Raw genomic sequence first — 17238 nt, 5'->3', positions numbered from 1 at the left:
TGGTAGCTAAAACTGCTTCCATTATATAAAACCTGGAACTTCATGGCTCCAATTTCTGCTTCTGTGCCACAGCAAATGGTTCCTTCAACACCTTTGCTCTGAGTAGAAAGACTAAGGATATGTCTACCAAAGTTAGAATATTTTCCAGCTCGAGTTGACATATGCATACGCATGCTAGCTCTGATTTAGTTAGTGCACTCAAAATAGAAGTGTAGCTGTAACAGCGTGTGCAGCGGGAAGGGCTAGCCACCCCAAATACGATCCATTTGAGACCCTAGGTGTATACTTGGACCAGAGAATCCCTTGCACTGCTTGCACCACCTTGGCTACACTTCTGTTTTTAGCACACTACCTCGATCAGAGCTAGCACAGTCTCTTCAAGTTGGAAATCACACCTTACACCTGTAGTGCATATATACCCTTAATCTCCCTACTCAAAGCAAAGCTGTTGAAGGAAATGTTTGCTGCAACACAGAAGCAGAGGCTGGAACTGTGAAGTTCTAGGGTTTGTTCAATGGAAGCAGAATGAGATGCTAATGGTATAAGGTATAGGGGCATTATATTCATTAGAATGTTTCTTAAAATTGGAAGTAAAAATAGAGGGTATAGTGCAATTGACATTGCAAAGGACATCATATAGACAGGAATATTGCCAAGATATAATTATTGTTGTTCCTATTACAACACTGTCCAAAATATGCAAGGTACTGTACAGGCATATAGCAAGACACAATCCCTACCCCAAAGACCTTACATTCTTATGGCAGATATGACACAGCTACTGAAAGCTGCGATAATAGGGGGAGGGAAAGGAGGATGGGCAGACAAGGGTTACATAAACAAGATCAATTGCTAAACAGCCAGTGGGGCCACTGGATGATCGAGATGCTAAAGGAGCTCTCAAGGACGATAAAGCCATTGCGGAGAAACTAAATGAATTCTTGGCATCGGTCTTCTTGGCTGAGGATGTGAGGGAGTGTCCCAAACCTGAGCCATTCTTTTTAGGTAACAAATCTGAGGAGCTCTCCCAGATTGAGGTGTCATTAGAGGAGGTTTTGGAACAAATTGATAAACTAAACAGTAATAAGTCACCAGGACCAGATGGTATTCACCTAAGAGATCTGAAGGAATTCAAATGTGAAATTGCAGAACTACTAAATGTAATCTGTAACCTATCATTTAAATCAGCTTCTGTACCAAATGACTGGAGGATAGCTAATGTGACGCCAATTTTTTAAAAGGGCTTCAGAGGTGATCCCGGCAATTACAAGCCTGACTTTAGTACTGGGCAAACTGGTTGAAACGATAGTAAAGAACAAAATTGTCAGACACATAGATTAACATAATTTATTGGGGAAGAGTCAACATGGTTTTTGTAAAGGGAAATCATGCCTCACCAATCTACTAAAATTCATTAAGGGGGTCAACAAGCATGTGGACAAGGGGGTCCAGTGGATATAGCGAACTTAGATTTTCAGAAAGCCTTTGACAAGGTCCCTCACCAAAGGCTCTTAAGCAAAGTAAACTGTCATAGGGTAAGAGGGAAGGTCCTCTCATGGATTGGTAACTGGTTAAAAGATGGGAAACAAAGGGTAGGAATAAATGGCCAGTTTTCAGAATGGAGAGGGGAAAACAGTGGTGTCCCTGTACTGGGCCCAGTCCTTTTCAATATACACTGGACCCTCGCTAGAACGCGCGTCAATATAGCGCAAATTCTCATATAAAGCGGTTGCGACCATGAATCCCAAATTTAAATACTTTAATTGCAATTCATTTTAATGTGGTCCCCGCTATAACACGGTCCCCACGTTAACGCGGTACCACACATGGATCCCAAATCCTGCATTCTAGTGAGGGTCTGGTGTATTCATAAATGATCTGGAAAAGGGGGTAAACAGTGAGGTGGCAAAATTTGCAGATGAAACAAAATTGCTCAAGATAGTTAAGTCCCAGGCAGACTGCGAAGAGTTACAAAAGGATCTCTCAAAACTGGGTGACGGGAACAAAATGGCAGATGAAATTCAGTGTTGATAAATGCAAAGTAATGCACATTGGAAAGCATATTTCCAACTATACATATAAAATGATGGGGTCTAAATTGGCTGTTACCACTCAAGAAAGAGATCTTGGAGTCATTGTGGATAGTTCTCTGAAAACATCAACTCAGTGTGCAGCTGCAGTCAAAAAGCAAACAGAATGTTGGGAATCATTAAGAAAGGGATAGATAATAAGAAATTATTATTATAAAGAAATTTATACAGATATTGCCTCTGTATAAATCTATGGTATGTCCACATCTTGAATACTGTGTGCAGATGTGGTCGCCTCATCTCAAAAAATATATATTGGAATTGGAAAAGGTTCAGAAAAGGGCAACAAAAATTATTATGGGTATAGAACGGCTGCCATATGAGGAGAGATTAATAAAATTGGGACTTTTCAGCTTGGAAAAAGGACGACTAAGGGTGAATATGATGAAGGTCTATAAAATCATGACCAGTGTGGAAAAAGTAAGGAAGGAAGTGTTATTTACTTCTTCTCAGAACACAAAAACTAGGGGTCACCAAATGAAATTAATAGGCAGCAGGTTTAAAACAAACAAAAGGAAGTATTTCTTCACGCAACGCACAGTCAGTCTGTGGAACTCTTTGCCAGAGGATATTGTGAAGACCAGGACTATAACAGAGTTCAAAAAAGACCTAGATAAATTCATGGAGGATAGGTCCATCAATGGCTATTAGCAAGTATGTGCAGGGATGGTGTCCCTAGCCTCTGTTTGCCAGAAGCTGGGAATGGGCGACAGGGGATGTATCACTTGATGTATCACTATTGATGTATCACTATTTGCAATGTCAATTGCACTATACCCTCTATTTTGATGTATCACTATTCTTTTCATTCCCTCTGGGGCACCTGGCATTGGCCACTGTCGGAAAACAGGATACTGGGCTAGATGGACCTTTGGTCTGACCAAGTATGGCCATTCTTATGTTCTTATTTAGTTGGTATGCATAGAGCTGGTAAGAGAAAGGTAATTCCATTTTGCAGAGTATTTTAATATTTCAAGATTTGGTTTCATTCCAATGAGGACCAAAACCAAAAATGTAAAAATTCTCAGTGAAAGGGAATGGAACACCAGCTCTGGGGCTGTCTGCCTGGAAGGCTGCCCTGGAGCCACAGACCCTGGAAGTCCTGGGGTTCCTGGTAGCCCACTGGGTGGGCAGGCAGGTGAGCTGGCAGGAAGTCAGGTGGGTTCCTTCGGATCTTCAGTGAAATCAAACCATTTCCACAAAATGTTTCAATTTAGCTGAATCTCCAAAACACTGTTTCATCTGCAATTTTCCAGCCAGCTCAAGTTATGCGTATGTCATGTTACAGTTTGCCCAGTTTGCACAAAAATTCCCACCCCTCTTTCTGAGCTGTAATTGATCTCAATCTTTCTATTTTTGCATAATACATAAACCATAAACAGAAGCCTAGCTGAAACCTTAACCATGGATCAGATTGGTGCTACTCTCCATGGCAATTTCTAGTACGATAGCATAACTTTGCACTGTCTGGATGAGTAAATGTAAGTTGCCGTAGCAGTGAATATACAATGTTGTGCTATGATGTTGAATGCTCCACTGCTTGCTACTAATGTTTTTTCTTTTATCCTGAGTCATTTTATTTGTTTTTCCTTTGTCATAGTGCCTTTGACTTGGTAAACATTCATCTTTTCCATGATGCTTCCAATTTAATTGCTTGGGAAACAAGCCCATCGGTTTACTCAGGAATACGACATAAAGCTCTTGGTTATGTACTTGATAGGTATGTATTAGACTCTGTTAGTCTCTCTCATCCTCCTCTTCCCCTCAGTCATTTATAAAAGCTATGATAAAAAATACTTTCTAGTCATACCAAGATTTTTATTCCACTGTCGAAAAACAGTTACACACAGTATACTGTTGATAGCATTTTCCTCCACTTGCAAGACTGCACGAATACAGATTAAAACAGTACACTTTTTATAAGAGTTAAGAATGTTTTCACATGGATCTGATTAGAGGTCAGTTTGTAATGCTGATTATTTTAAAAGAAATTGAAAAGACTGGGGAATTTCTATGGATTTTCTATAGCCTTTTGTAGCCTAGGGGGGAAAAAGTATATTTTTAAATGGTGTTAGCACATCTTAAAAGTACACCTTTTCCCCCCAGTCTACACAGGCGCTAAGTGCAAACAAAAAGTGTTGTTGTTCAAATGTGTTTTCAATGCAAGGTATGTTAATCTCAACAGAAGCAGTGTACGCTAAACATCTAATCTGTTTGTAAAAGAGAATGTATTATTTGTACACAGCTGCCATAGCTATTGATAGCACCATGGTCTATAACAGTGTTAACAAGGTAAACTCAGTCCAGTGGGCAGTGCACTGTCAGAATATGCTAAAGAAACTTTTGATAATCCTCTTTAGCAGTTATGGATCCATAATAAAGGCAGCCATCAAGAAAAGATGATTTATGTATGGGCATACATGTATTGGCAATGTATAGGCAGAAAGGAAGTATATTTATACAGCAGTAGCCTGAACTGTCACATCTAATGATTCTCTGGAAGATTTGAATGCTTCTTTTATGAAGTATTGATTGAATTCATGTTTCCCAGAGAAATAGAGCCTAAAAGTTTATCTTTAAAGACGTTTTCATATGCAATGTTGTCTATAACGTAATGGTGATACTGTAAATGTAACTTAACTTTTTAGGAATCTCTCTAAGCAATTACAGATAAGTTAGGAATAATTTGATATCAGGAGCGAATAGGTTCATTCATAACATGGTTCTTTTCATGCAGTTCTTTCTCTTTTCCTTTCTTATCTAAACATTGAAATTTTCTCCTCTTCAAACACACATGCATGCTTTCTGTGACGTTGCTAGTAGTTACATCTCCCTGCTTCTTAACAGATTCCCATCACCCTTCAGCCAACCTTCCCTCCCTTGTTCCTTGCAAGACACGTCCCTTCCACCTTCTTACATACACTCTCCCCAGACTTTGCCCCCCTCACCCTCACACGTGAAGTCATCTGGCATCAGTGTGGCCTTCTTTCTAATATATATTAATTAACATGTTTAAAATCCTAATGCAGACAAGGCAAGTTGTAGCTGTAACGCGCATAAGTTAGCTGGTTGAGGCAAACCATAGGGTCCTCGACCAGCTAACACACATTAAAACTACAATTTTCCTTGACTCAGTAGGATGTGAACATGTTAGCTAATGTGCTAAAAACTGACCTTTTCTCCTAGTGAAGACTAGACCTCTCTGGATACCATGATATGCTGCTTTCTCTACTCCTCCTTTTAAGCCCCCATATTTCCCAAGTTCCCTCCCTACAAATCCTACTGTAACCCACACACCTTCTGGGTGTGGTGTTCTGTCCCATCTAGTGGCACCAAGACCACTTAGAGAGAAAAGGAGTACTTGTGGCACCTTAGAGACTAACCAATTTATTTGAGCATAAGCTTTCGTGAGCTACATCCGATGAAGTGAGCTGTAGCTCACGAAAGCTTATGCTCAAATAAATTGGTTAGTCTCTAAGATGCCACAAGTACTCCTTTTCTTTTTGCGAATACAGACTAACACAGCTGCTACTCTGACACTTAGAGAGAGAGAGAGAGAGTTAAATGAGTCTGCTCTACAGCCTTAGTTTAGAGGCAGTTGGCTTTTAGCTCATATGGTAGAGGCTCATGCACTAAGCTTCAGAAGTCCCTGGTCCAATCCTGCCCATGGTGTTACATTAGCACCTCACATCACTCCTCCATAAAAGGCTTCTATCAATCTCCCACTTCCCTATAGCCTCCAGATGATTCCTCTCCTGGAAGCCTGTGCCTTGGTTAATATTACTGCAGAGCTATGACTAAGGTCCTACCAAATTCACAGCCAGGAAAAACATGTCAGAGGTCATGAAATCTGGTCTTTTGTGTAATTTTACGCTATACAATACAGATGTCACTGGGAAGACCAAAGTTTATCAAACTGGGGATCCCGACCCAAAACAGAGCTGCAGGGGGGGTTGCAAGGTTATTGTCGGAGGGCTGGAGTATTGCCACCCTTACTTCTGTGCTGCCTTCAGAGCTGGGTGGCCAGAGAGCGGCAGCTGCTGGCCAGGCGCCCAGCTCTGAGGGCAGCACCCTGCCAGCAGCAATGCAGAAGTAAGCGTGGCAATACCATACTATGCCACCTTTACATCTGCACTGCTGCTGATGGTGGCGCTGCCTTCAGAACTTGACTCCCAGCCAGCAGCCGCTGCTCTACAGCCGCCCAGCTCTGAAGGCAGCGCAGCTGCTAGCAGCAGTACAGAAGTAAAGGTGGCAATACCCCAACCCCCCTTCAATAACTTTGCGACCCCCGCCACATCCCCCTTTTGGGTCAGGACCTCTACAGTTACAACACTGTGAAATTTCAGATTTAAACATCTGAACTCATGAAATTTACGATTTTTAAAATCCTATGACCATGAAATTGACCAAAATGGACTGTGAATTTGGTAGGGCCCTAGCTAAGATAGCCTCTCTGTATTTACGTATAGTGTGGTCTGGGACTCCTCCTGTCAGGGGTGCCAAGGTGCAACATATGCCACTGAGAATGAGCTTTTCAGTAAAAGATATCCAAGACCAGTGAAGAAACTGTCATAGCCACATCTTTTCAGAAAAGGTTGAGCCATAACATACTGGAGATCAGCCTAAGAGTGTCGCTATATGGGGAATCCAAATTCAGACCGGCAGGTACTGAGAGTGGCTTGTGAATCCCTCCCGCAAGCCATTGATTTGAGCAGCACTGGATGGGTAGCCTTATAAGGAGCACTAGATGGGGGCGGGGGGGGTCAGATGAGCAAGGGAGAAGGGGTAAATAGGTACAAATATGGGAGGATCTTTAAAAATCCCCATTCCTCCCCCCAGCAAAGGTTAGGCTGTGCTCAAAGGTTGGGCTGAGATTAAGGATGACTCATGGTCAATGAACCAGCTCTTCTCTCCATCATTTACACACAATGTTCCCCTTTGCATTGAGATGTTGCATACAATAACCTCCTCTGTAAGGAATTCTCTACAAAAGAATAATAGTTTATTTTAGTGATTGTTTCCTATAGAAAATGAAGAGGAAATAGACCCAAATTTAGATATGCAGCATAAAATATCTTGTTTGTATGTAGACAGTATTGTGCTTTTTCGTATTTTTAGATTTCCATTGAAAGACTTTTAAAGTATAGAATTGGGTATAGATATTTTCTTATTTAGAAAATATAATAGCCAAAGCCTTACCTCTCTGCTTATGTCTCCAGGATAATTTTCATTTAGCTAAAAACTGGCCCATCTATTTAATGAAAGATTTAGCTTTTTTCCACCGCGTGCATACTCTACTTTTCCACTATATACCAGTAGGGGATAGGTAGGAAAAGCTTTAACATTTAGTGTGTCGTTCTCACTTTTGGGAGGGCTGGAGAAGAGAAATCACCTGATGCCATTTCTATCAAAGTAAAGCAGTTAAAACATTTTTTAAAAATCATAAACCTTATTGATGTAACGTAAATAGGTTGGCTGTGTAAGTTTTTAAGATATACTTTGAATTAATGAACTGAGCTTCAGTGAGTTCTAGATCTGCTTGATTGGGAGTGCTTTTAGCCAAAAAAAATTGATATATATTGTTACAGTACCCCAACAGATAAGATAATTTTTCCTTTCCTTTCCTTTGCTTTGTTGTTTTTTTGTTGTTGTTGTTTTTATTTGATTTTCTGTCCCTCTTCTCTTTTGTTCTGCATTAAGGAACCTAAACAGATCGATCTGTATTATTTATTGCTTGCTTGCCACAGCATGCTATGTGCTTCATTTAGCTAATTTTGGCTTTGGACCTCCCACGATGCCCTGGCAAGGGTAAGGAAATCAGACTGTAGTATTAGTGTTAACTGTGGGTCAAAGATGTCATGATGGTATATCATTAAAATGTGACATTGCCAAAAACTGCCCTAACTCCCCTGTCTTTAGAAAAGAAAACCTTCAATTTTAGGTTGCACTACTAGTGTGGGTTTGCATTCACATGAATTGCTCATTTTCAGAGAGCAGCCAGCCGCAGATCCGGACCTCCATAGTGAAATGATGGGCTGACTAGCACAAAAGAGGAGTTCTGTAAGAGCAGTGAATAATGGGAAACCCCTTTCATGGGCACTGCTAACCTTTTGGCAGCCACCAGCAAACTCTATTCTGATCTGCTGATTGGGGAGGACAATACACTGAAGCTCACTTTGAATGAATGCTACCACCAACAGTGTCCCCATTCAGAAGGTTTTGGGAACCATCTTTGACCATTGTCTGCCATCACTCCTTCAGACAGTAGGAAAAGGAAAAGTGAGAACATCTATAGGGGGAAAAGTACTTCTTTTCTTGGCTTTAATCTCTCTTTAAAGCTTCATAGATCTACATTTCCAGCTGAGCTACTGGAGCTATGCAGTGTCAGATAAACATAGAACAGAGAGTTTTCAAGCCAGGCCTTTAAATCCCCTTATCTGCATAAACTAATAATGCAGATTTAGTGCTGTTAAAAACAGAGGCTGATAAGTCTTTTCCTCTAAAGCCTTTAAACTGCTAAAGAGCATTTAACTGCAATGCAGTTCAGACTCAGTGAACAATACTGAGAAGGAAAACAGTTTAATGAGCTAAACCTTCAGTGAATGAAACAGAAACACCTTCTCACAGTTGATGTAAGTCACGGTGGGAGTAAGTGAACCACAGTTCTGTCCTCTGTGTGCATCAGCAGTTCTGTGAATATCTTCATAAACATTAACTAACTACAACCTCGTTAATGTGGAGTTCAAATGACCACAAGATTCTCTTATGCAAGAATTAAAAGCAATAGGTACAAGTAAAACTTAAGTAAATTATTTTAACGTTACAAAAGTCTTGTTAACCACATATATTATTTTATGCCAAAGCTTTAGTACATAGGCATGAAGCTTCTAAAATATCTTTAAATTGTAAACTTTTTAAAAATGAAAGTTGATGTTAGAGGTATCTAGAAATGTTTGCATGATTATGAAGTAATTCTGAATAAGATTTTTTGAATGCAAATATTTAATCTAATAATATTAGAATAGTAAACAGTTTGTTTTGGTTTTAAAAAACAAAAAGAGGAGGCATACGAATAATGTGGTGAGGAGAATATGCAAAGGGCAACTGGAGTATGTGTGTAATGTGTCATGTTATTTTTTACCTTTATAATTCAGTGACGGTGAGGAAGGCAGAATTACCATGGACTTTTTGTTGTAGACTATATAGACAAATCCTTTTCTCAGCATTTGCATGAATCCAGTCTAACTTCTTGGAGGTCAATGGTGTTACTCTGGATTTACACTGATATAACAGAGACTGAATTTGAACATCTGAAAGCTGCTTCCCTTCCCATAACGTACTTGCCTAATCCTGCCCCTATCTTCACCGCAATTGCGTCTTCATAACTTCTAAAGGTTGGGAATTACGTTCATGTGTGAAATAGGGAGAGGAACATGTGGTTAACAGTGTAGATCACAGACTTCATTCACATGCTTCACTTCACACCTACATAAATATTTTATTTACGAATTAGTCTTTTTGTCTGCATGAAATTAGACTACTTTTGAGCCAAATCCTACAGCCCTGACTCAGGCAAAATTTTTGTCAACTTCAATAGGATTGTTGCCTGACTAAGGACTACAAGAGGGTGTTCTTTATGAGTATTATATGAGAGTTAAATAAGAATCAGGATGTGAGATAGTAGCTTGATGCTGGCGTTCTTGATGTGCCAACCTTTGAAACTTCCTGAAATTATCCAGACCATTCAGATCCATGAAATGAGCTTTTTTTTTTTTTTGAAAGTGACAGTGCTCTTCTGTTTTCCTTTTGAAATGTTGCCTGGCCTAGTTCAACAGAAACATTTTTACATTACAACTGTGAAATCTTGGCATAAAGCACCCCTTTGTGTCCTTCATTATTTTCTCACAAATATAGTCCATTGTCACATAGCTGAAGTTAATTTGATCAACATTGGGACATTTAACTTTTATGTCCGGTCAAAGGAGCTGTTTCATGCTCATTTTGGGTATTCAAAAGAAATGATTGCCAGAAAAATAATGTTACTATTAACAATTCAGAGCAATTAGTTTCCCAGGGAGAGGCAATGTGATGCACAGGCTTCACACAACTATTCTTTGTCATTTTATGGATGCTCATCAGTCAACTGTCACATCTTCTCAAAGACCCCTCCAATCTAAATGTTTCTCTTTGGGCTTTTCCCAGAACTAGCAGCTGAATGAGGAAAAGAAAAGCCACCTCGTTTCTAGGCAAAAGAAAACTTCATTCTAAAGATCTGGGTCATTTGAGAAAATTCTAGGAGTAGCCCACATCATTTTCCCCCGGTTTTATTCCATCCATCTCGTTTTTACAATACTTATTTTAACAAGTGAATATTCCAACTGCAACCATGGCATTTTCAAGTTTATAATGAAATTTGTGATGTGCCCAAATAGAATGTAGTCCCAAGGCAAATAAGCCTTCCGTTCAAATATCTTCTAACCAGGGTTAACATCCAATGTCACATTCAGAAAAGGCAACTTTTCATTAAACACATTGGGTCCATCTCATTAATATTCAGTCTCTTCTCCCTCCCGCTCTTTAAACTAGGGTTAAGTGCTCTCAAAATTAGTGTGTTTGTATAATATGTTCCACAAAGAATAAATCCAGCAAAATTATCTTGTTACTTTCAACCTGTCAGATAAAGTCAAAGGCTTTCCTCCTGTTTTCCCACTGGCTCAGCCTTTTACATGTCTGACACCATCGGGCAGAAAATTAACTAATGAGTATTGCTTACATAACATGTACACATAGTTTTTAAATTTAAATTGGGTAGTATTTTTAGGGGGTTTTTGCATATTTATTACATAATTTTACAAAGTTAATTTTTCAAATGGGAAACATACCTTTATATTTTTAAGGATATATTCAGACCAATGGCATGTGTTTGTATAGTAGATGAAGCAAGAGATTTTAAAATTTAGGGAGACATTCTTTGACTCTCCCAGATTATACAGATTTGTTTTCACCACTGAGTCATTTTATTTATGTATTATCGGTGTTTTCTGCATATATGGTGGAGGACTGACTTAGTGGCTCCTTTTCTCCCACAGCCACTGAGCAATGCTTCCAGGCTGAGGTCATTGGAAGGGTAACGGTGGCAAGTTTCTGCCACATCTTGTACCCACCCTGTGAATAAAAAGAAAACTTCAGTGTGTCTATTTGGAGAGACAGTGGCCATGGTAGTGTTATTTAATCTTCTCCTTGTAATGTTGGTTACCTAACTAGGACACGCAATGTCTATCCTCTGATCACTTCTAACTATATCACAAAAGGCAAAGGTATGTTTTGCATTTCTAACTTTTGTGAGGTAGTAGAACAAAATCCCATGCTGGAATATTCTGCAGGTCATTTTATGGCCCAGTTTCCAGGTACGTTTTTTATTAAATGGTCACAGTGTTTTTTTGTTTTACCCAATCCTTTAATATATCCTAGGGTAGCTATACTTACTATGTGTATTAAGACATACAATTCTAGGAGTCTATTTTCTATCAATGAGTAAATATAAAGATTATTAACACTGTGAGTTTCACAAATTATTTGGAAGAGTTTTAATCTCCTATGACATAACAGGGAACTATTAAAAAAAACAAAACAGTTTCTAGAATTTCTTGATCCATATGTGTTATTTTACATCTGATGAAGAGCAAGAGAATTTCCTTATAACTTAACCTCAGTGTAATAGAATTGTGTTCTACTGTAGTAAAATTGACAAGTACTTACATCATTATACATGGCTGCTATTACATTAGGTGAATGTCAGTGTCAGGTAAGATCATGGTTTTGTCAATATAATGAAAATACCAGTCAAACTAGAAAAAGTCACAATTTTCCAGCTCTAAAAATTGATTTTTATTGCTCTTCTTGTAACCCTTTCTTTGGATTAAATATTTATTATAGATGTGGTCTTTGTTTTAATCTTAATAGCTATTGACATGGTAATTAATTAAAAAATAGAACATTTTTGCCCAAATGGCACTATATTGAAATTAAAAGTGAACATCACATATTAGTTAAACAGCCCTGGCAAATGCCTTGAGTATTAAGATGATTGCCTTAGCTTCTTGACAACTCCTTTCATCTTGTTGTTTTCTGCTTGACCTTTTGAGATGTTTTGATATTATTAATAGGTTTTAGCTATTATATCAAAATGAGTAGGGCACAGAGATGTGATAAAGTTCAGCTTTTTAATGACAATATTACAACATTTTGGACATGCCATTGAAAGCACTTACATTAGGTCTGTTTAGCTACACTTAGACTGTCACCTGTTAACTTTTCTTAAAAATTAATGATTACTTCTTGAATCTAGAAATCTAGCAGTCCTTTTTTGTGGATTCCTACAGAAAAATATTTAAGGAAGAGGTGGCCAATGTAAGTTCTAGGCTGAAATTTTTTTTAAAAAAAAAAGTGAAAGTGGGATTGATGGGAATAGGAGCCTAAAGGCCACGTGTCTGGTGCTGTGTTAGTCAAACCTTAATTGTCTCTGGTGGCTCAACCTTCAGTGTCCTGGCCAGGCTGTGATAATGTAACAGAGATTTCACTGTCGTTGTTCCTTTGCTTTCCACCAGAAGTCACTGTAGGAGTTGTTAAAAGGAGTCATTGGAATTTAAATATAAATAGAAGTGAAAAGTATATAATTTAATGCTCCATTACTGTTTTCTCTTTAATCTGATTGGGAACCTGATTCTGTTTGTTAAATACTTATCAGTGGTTCTGTCTCCTATCCAGTAACCTTTCTGTGACCTTCACTCTAACACTACTCTATGACTCCCTTTCTAGTTGCTGTGAACACACTGGGGCTTCAGTGTCTTGCATTGCACATAGCAAGTATGCAAACCTCCCTATTGTTTCAACCTCTGCAATGCTTTCTGAACACTTCAGTGATCAGATTAAATGTGAAAAGGTTTTACCCCAGCATGCACAGACATATTTCAGCATTATTTTAATAGTTTCAAATTGAAATAGATCCCTTCTGGCTCAAAGCTCTAGTGAGATTAACAGTAAACACAATGAATGTTTTAACCTAAAAATTGAATACCACAGTTACTCAGTTAGGTTGTACTGCTATCTACCACCCCTATGCTGCTTATTTCTGGTTTTAAGATCCCTTTTATTATGACACTATGCTATACAAATATACTTACAACATACCTCTTTATCAACAACTTTATTTATGGATGTTGAGCTGCATTTTGTGTAAGCTGTCTTACTACAGTCCTCTAATTTCACATGCAAGATGTGCCTTTGAAAATGCTAAAATGATCACTTTAAATATATTTTGAATTACTTTTATAATTCTGAAAAAGAAAAGGAGTACTTGTGGCACCTTAGAGACTAACCAGCTCACTTCACAAGCTACAGCTCACTTCACAAAAGCTTATGCTCAAATAAATTGGTTAGTCTCTTAGGTGCCACAAGTACTCCTTTTCTTTTTGTGAATACAGACTAACACGGCTGCTACTCTGAAACCTTTTATAATTCTGTATTTCTCACTACCTCTGAGTTACCACTATATTAGCAGGTCTATAGTTTGCTTAATACGCAGACCAAACATTTTGTTACTGATTTCTTTAGTACTATAAGGTACTTTATTGATGCAAGAGCTATTTTGTAACTATTTTTCTAAATATATAATATTTTTAAAATGTTGTTTTATACTACTAATTCCTTTACATGTATAATACACACAAAATATAGCAATTCTAGTGAGATTGTTCACTACCCAGAAAAATAGGTAAATTTTAAGGGGTATCCACAGTTCCGTATTTGTTTCTATCCACTTTTTGTTATGATTAAAAATATGCTCCTTGAATAACATTTTTGACCCTTGGATTGTTTCTTCCCAAGAAATGTGACAATACCCTTTCATCTCTTCTCCATCCTCAATTCAGCCAGTTTGGCAGAGCTATGGGGGGAAAGGATGGAGGAAGGTTGTTTTGTTTTGTTACTGTTTTTAAAACAAAACAAAACAAAACCCTCTTTTCAGTAGTGTCAAGCTAGGATAAATTGGCCAGGGGAAGCATGTTTATAGACTGTGTGAGGAACTTTGTCTTTGTGTGGGAATGTTGGTGACACTGTTATGGTTTGCCTGAATGAACTGCGATGACGCGGCTAATAAGGTATCCTGCTGAGTGCCACCGCATGACTTTCTCAGACCTCCCACTTAATTCTATTCAGCTCCAGCTCAGTGTAGCTAATTTTTCCCATTCCCTCAATTCTTTAGGCCCCCTTACAAACAGAAAAGTCAACTTTCACACCGAAGGCAAGATAAGTGCTTTAGGAAATAATCGTGTAAACAGAATGTTACCTTCTGACCTGCTGCTGATACCTTGACTTGGGACAAAACTCGCCAAGCTATTGCATTAGACATGGCTATTAAAGGAATAATGCAGCTGATCCTCCTTACAAAGTACCCTGAGAAATGGTTTAGCCAAATCACTCTGCCTCTTGTCACACTGAATTATGTTCAACTGCTTCCCCCACCACCAAATTACTGATATTTAGCTGTTTTTTCTCCTGTCCTTTTCAATGACAGTATGTTAGGGATAAGTGTGAAAGTAAAGTGAAAGTCAGTAATGTCTTATTATTTTCTGGCCTAACCTGAATGAATTGAGAACACATGTGTAGTAGGCCTGATAACTTTATAAATGAGAGTAAATTTTATAAAAGTACTGTTGATCTTCACTAGAATAATGCATATTTTGAGTGACACTCAAAAATAAATCACAAAGGGATTTTAATTGCTTTTGACAATTTTGAATTGCTGATTTAAAAATAAATGTTATGAATAAACTGTTACTTGTGATACTCCATATTATCTTTGATTAATTACATAATTAGACACTTTGAGATTTTCAAAGCCACTTACGGGTTTTGAGTCCCCAGTTCCCATTCATTTTAATTGCAAGTCCTAATTCCCTAGGTAACTTTAATAATCTCAGCCTTTGTGCCTTTACTTGATTAATAATGGTAGCCCAAATTTAGGACTTGGTTCTGCAAATATCTATGCATATGAGTAACTTTACTTGCCTGTGGAAGTGCTTGCAGGATCGAACCCTGAGGGTGTGTTGACTGCATAGTTGACTCAGGCACTCACTCAGGTTTGGTCCCTAACCTGATCCCAGCCACACACACAGCCCTCTGGCTTGAGTTTGCTGGTGCTCTCAGCACAGACAAGTGCACTTGTCTGGGGCTATAGGCTAAAGCCTGAGTGTCAACCCACCCACTTTGCAGTGGGATGTAGGCTAAAACATTTGAGTGCTGATGGTCCGCAAGTGCCTTCCAACAATTCTCTTCCTGTGTCCAACAGACAGAAAAGTTCTCCCACAATTCACTGGGAAAGAATCATAGAATGGGTCAGCTTACCACAGTGCCAAGAATCATGATTTATGACATGGTGACACATAGGAATGAGTGTAGCACTGGTATGGATTGGTCCCTCCATTTTACTTTACCATTAATACAAGAAATGTAGGGCTTTTATATGAAATTAAAAGATCTATTCATTTGGAAACAGTAAAAGGAAATACTACTTTGTTTGGCATTTAATATCTTGTGACTTCAGTGCCTAATAAGGCCATCACTGAGTCCCATACTGTGACTGGACTAAAAGAAGAATGGATAATTGTATGCCCACTAACATCTATAGCTCTGAAAATTTAAAAAATGAAGGGTGATCAAATATTAAGCATAAGCGGAATACCCAGGTCATTCAGTAAATTAAGAACAAAATTAATTTACAGTTGTGTTCACCATGAGCTTGTATGTACAGTGACCCCTGTTTATAACACTGAATAAGGTTGACATTATTAGAAATGTTATTCTGGTATCTAAAATGAACAGAGTCATAATATGGTTCTATTGTATGATGTTAGTACATACAAAATTATTTCAGAGTAACAGCCGTGTTAGTCTGTATTCGCAAAAAGAAAAGGAGTACTTGTGGCACCTTAGAGACTAATCAATTTATTTGAGCATGAGCTTTCGTGAGCTACAGCTCACTTCATCGGATGCATACTGTGGAAAGTGTAGAAGATCTTTTTATATACACACAAAGCATGAAAAAATACCTCCTCCCACCCCACTCTCCTGCTGCTAATAGCTTATCTAAAGTGATCACTCTCCTTACAATGTGTATGATAATCAAGTTGGGCCATTTCCAGCACAAATCCAGGTTTTCTCACCCCCACTCCCCCCCCCACACAAACCCACTCTCCTGCTGATAATAGCTTATCTAAAGTGACCACTCTCCTTACAATGTGTATGATAATCAAGGTGGGCCATTTCCAGCACAAATCCAGGGTTTAACAAGAACGTCTGGGGGAGGGGGGGTAGGAAAAAACAAGGGGAAATAGGTTACCTTGCGTAATGACTTAGCCACTCCCAGTCTCTATTCAAGCCTAAGTTAATTGTATCAAATTTGCAAATGAATTCCAATTCAACAGTTTCTCCCTGGAGTCTGGATTTGAAGTTTTTTTGTTGTAATATCACAACTTCCATGTCTGTAATCGCGTGACCAGAGAGATTGAAGTGTTCTCCGACTGGTTTATGAATGTTATAATTCTTGACATCTGATTTGTGTCCATTTATTCTTTTACGTAGAGACTGTCCAGTTTGACCAATGTACATGGCAGAGGGGCATTGCTGGCACATGATGGCATATATCACATTGGTGGATGTGCAGGTGAACGAGCCTCTGATAGTGTGGCTGATGTTATTAGGCCCAGTGATGGTGTCCCCTGAATAGATATGTGGGCACAGTTGGCAACGGGCTTTGTTGCAAGGATAGGTTCCTGGGTTAGTGGTTCTGTTGTGTGGTATGTGGTTGCTGGTGAGTATTTGCTTCAGGTTGGGGGGGCTGTCTGTAGGCAAGGACTGGCCTGTCTCCCAAGATTTGTGAGAGTGTTGGGTCGTCCTTCAGGATAGGTTGTAGATCCTTAATAATGCGTTGGAGGGGTTTTAGTTGGGGGCTGAAGGTGACGGCTAGTGGCGTTCTGTTATTTTCTTTGTTAGGCCTGTCCTGTAGTAGGTAACTTCTGGGAACTCTTCTGGCTCTGTCAATCTGTTTCTTCACTTCCGCAGGTGGGTATTTTAGTTGTAAGAATGCTTG

General features: G+C 38.8%; 1 protein-coding gene across 3 annotated transcripts in view; it reads left to right on the top strand.

The window, feature by feature from the left end:
- Positions 1-17238, top strand: part of INPP5A (inositol polyphosphate-5-phosphatase A) — a 430024-nt gene that overhangs the window by 288058 nt on the left and 124728 nt on the right. For all 3 annotated transcript variants that reach the window (XM_073353963.1, XM_073353965.1, XM_073353964.1), the window contains one exon: positions 3691-3810. In XM_073353963.1, the coding sequence (XP_073210064.1) occupies positions 3691-3810 (120 nt within the window). The remainder of the gene's footprint in view (positions 1-3690; positions 3811-17238) is intronic.

This window comes from Lepidochelys kempii, chromosome 7 (assembly GCF_965140265.1).
Source record: "Lepidochelys kempii isolate rLepKem1 chromosome 7, rLepKem1.hap2, whole genome shotgun sequence".
Taxonomy (NCBI): domain Eukaryota; kingdom Metazoa; phylum Chordata; order Testudines; family Cheloniidae; genus Lepidochelys; species Lepidochelys kempii.
The sequence above is the reverse complement of the archived record's forward strand: the minus strand, read 5'-3'. Positions and strand labels throughout refer to the sequence as shown.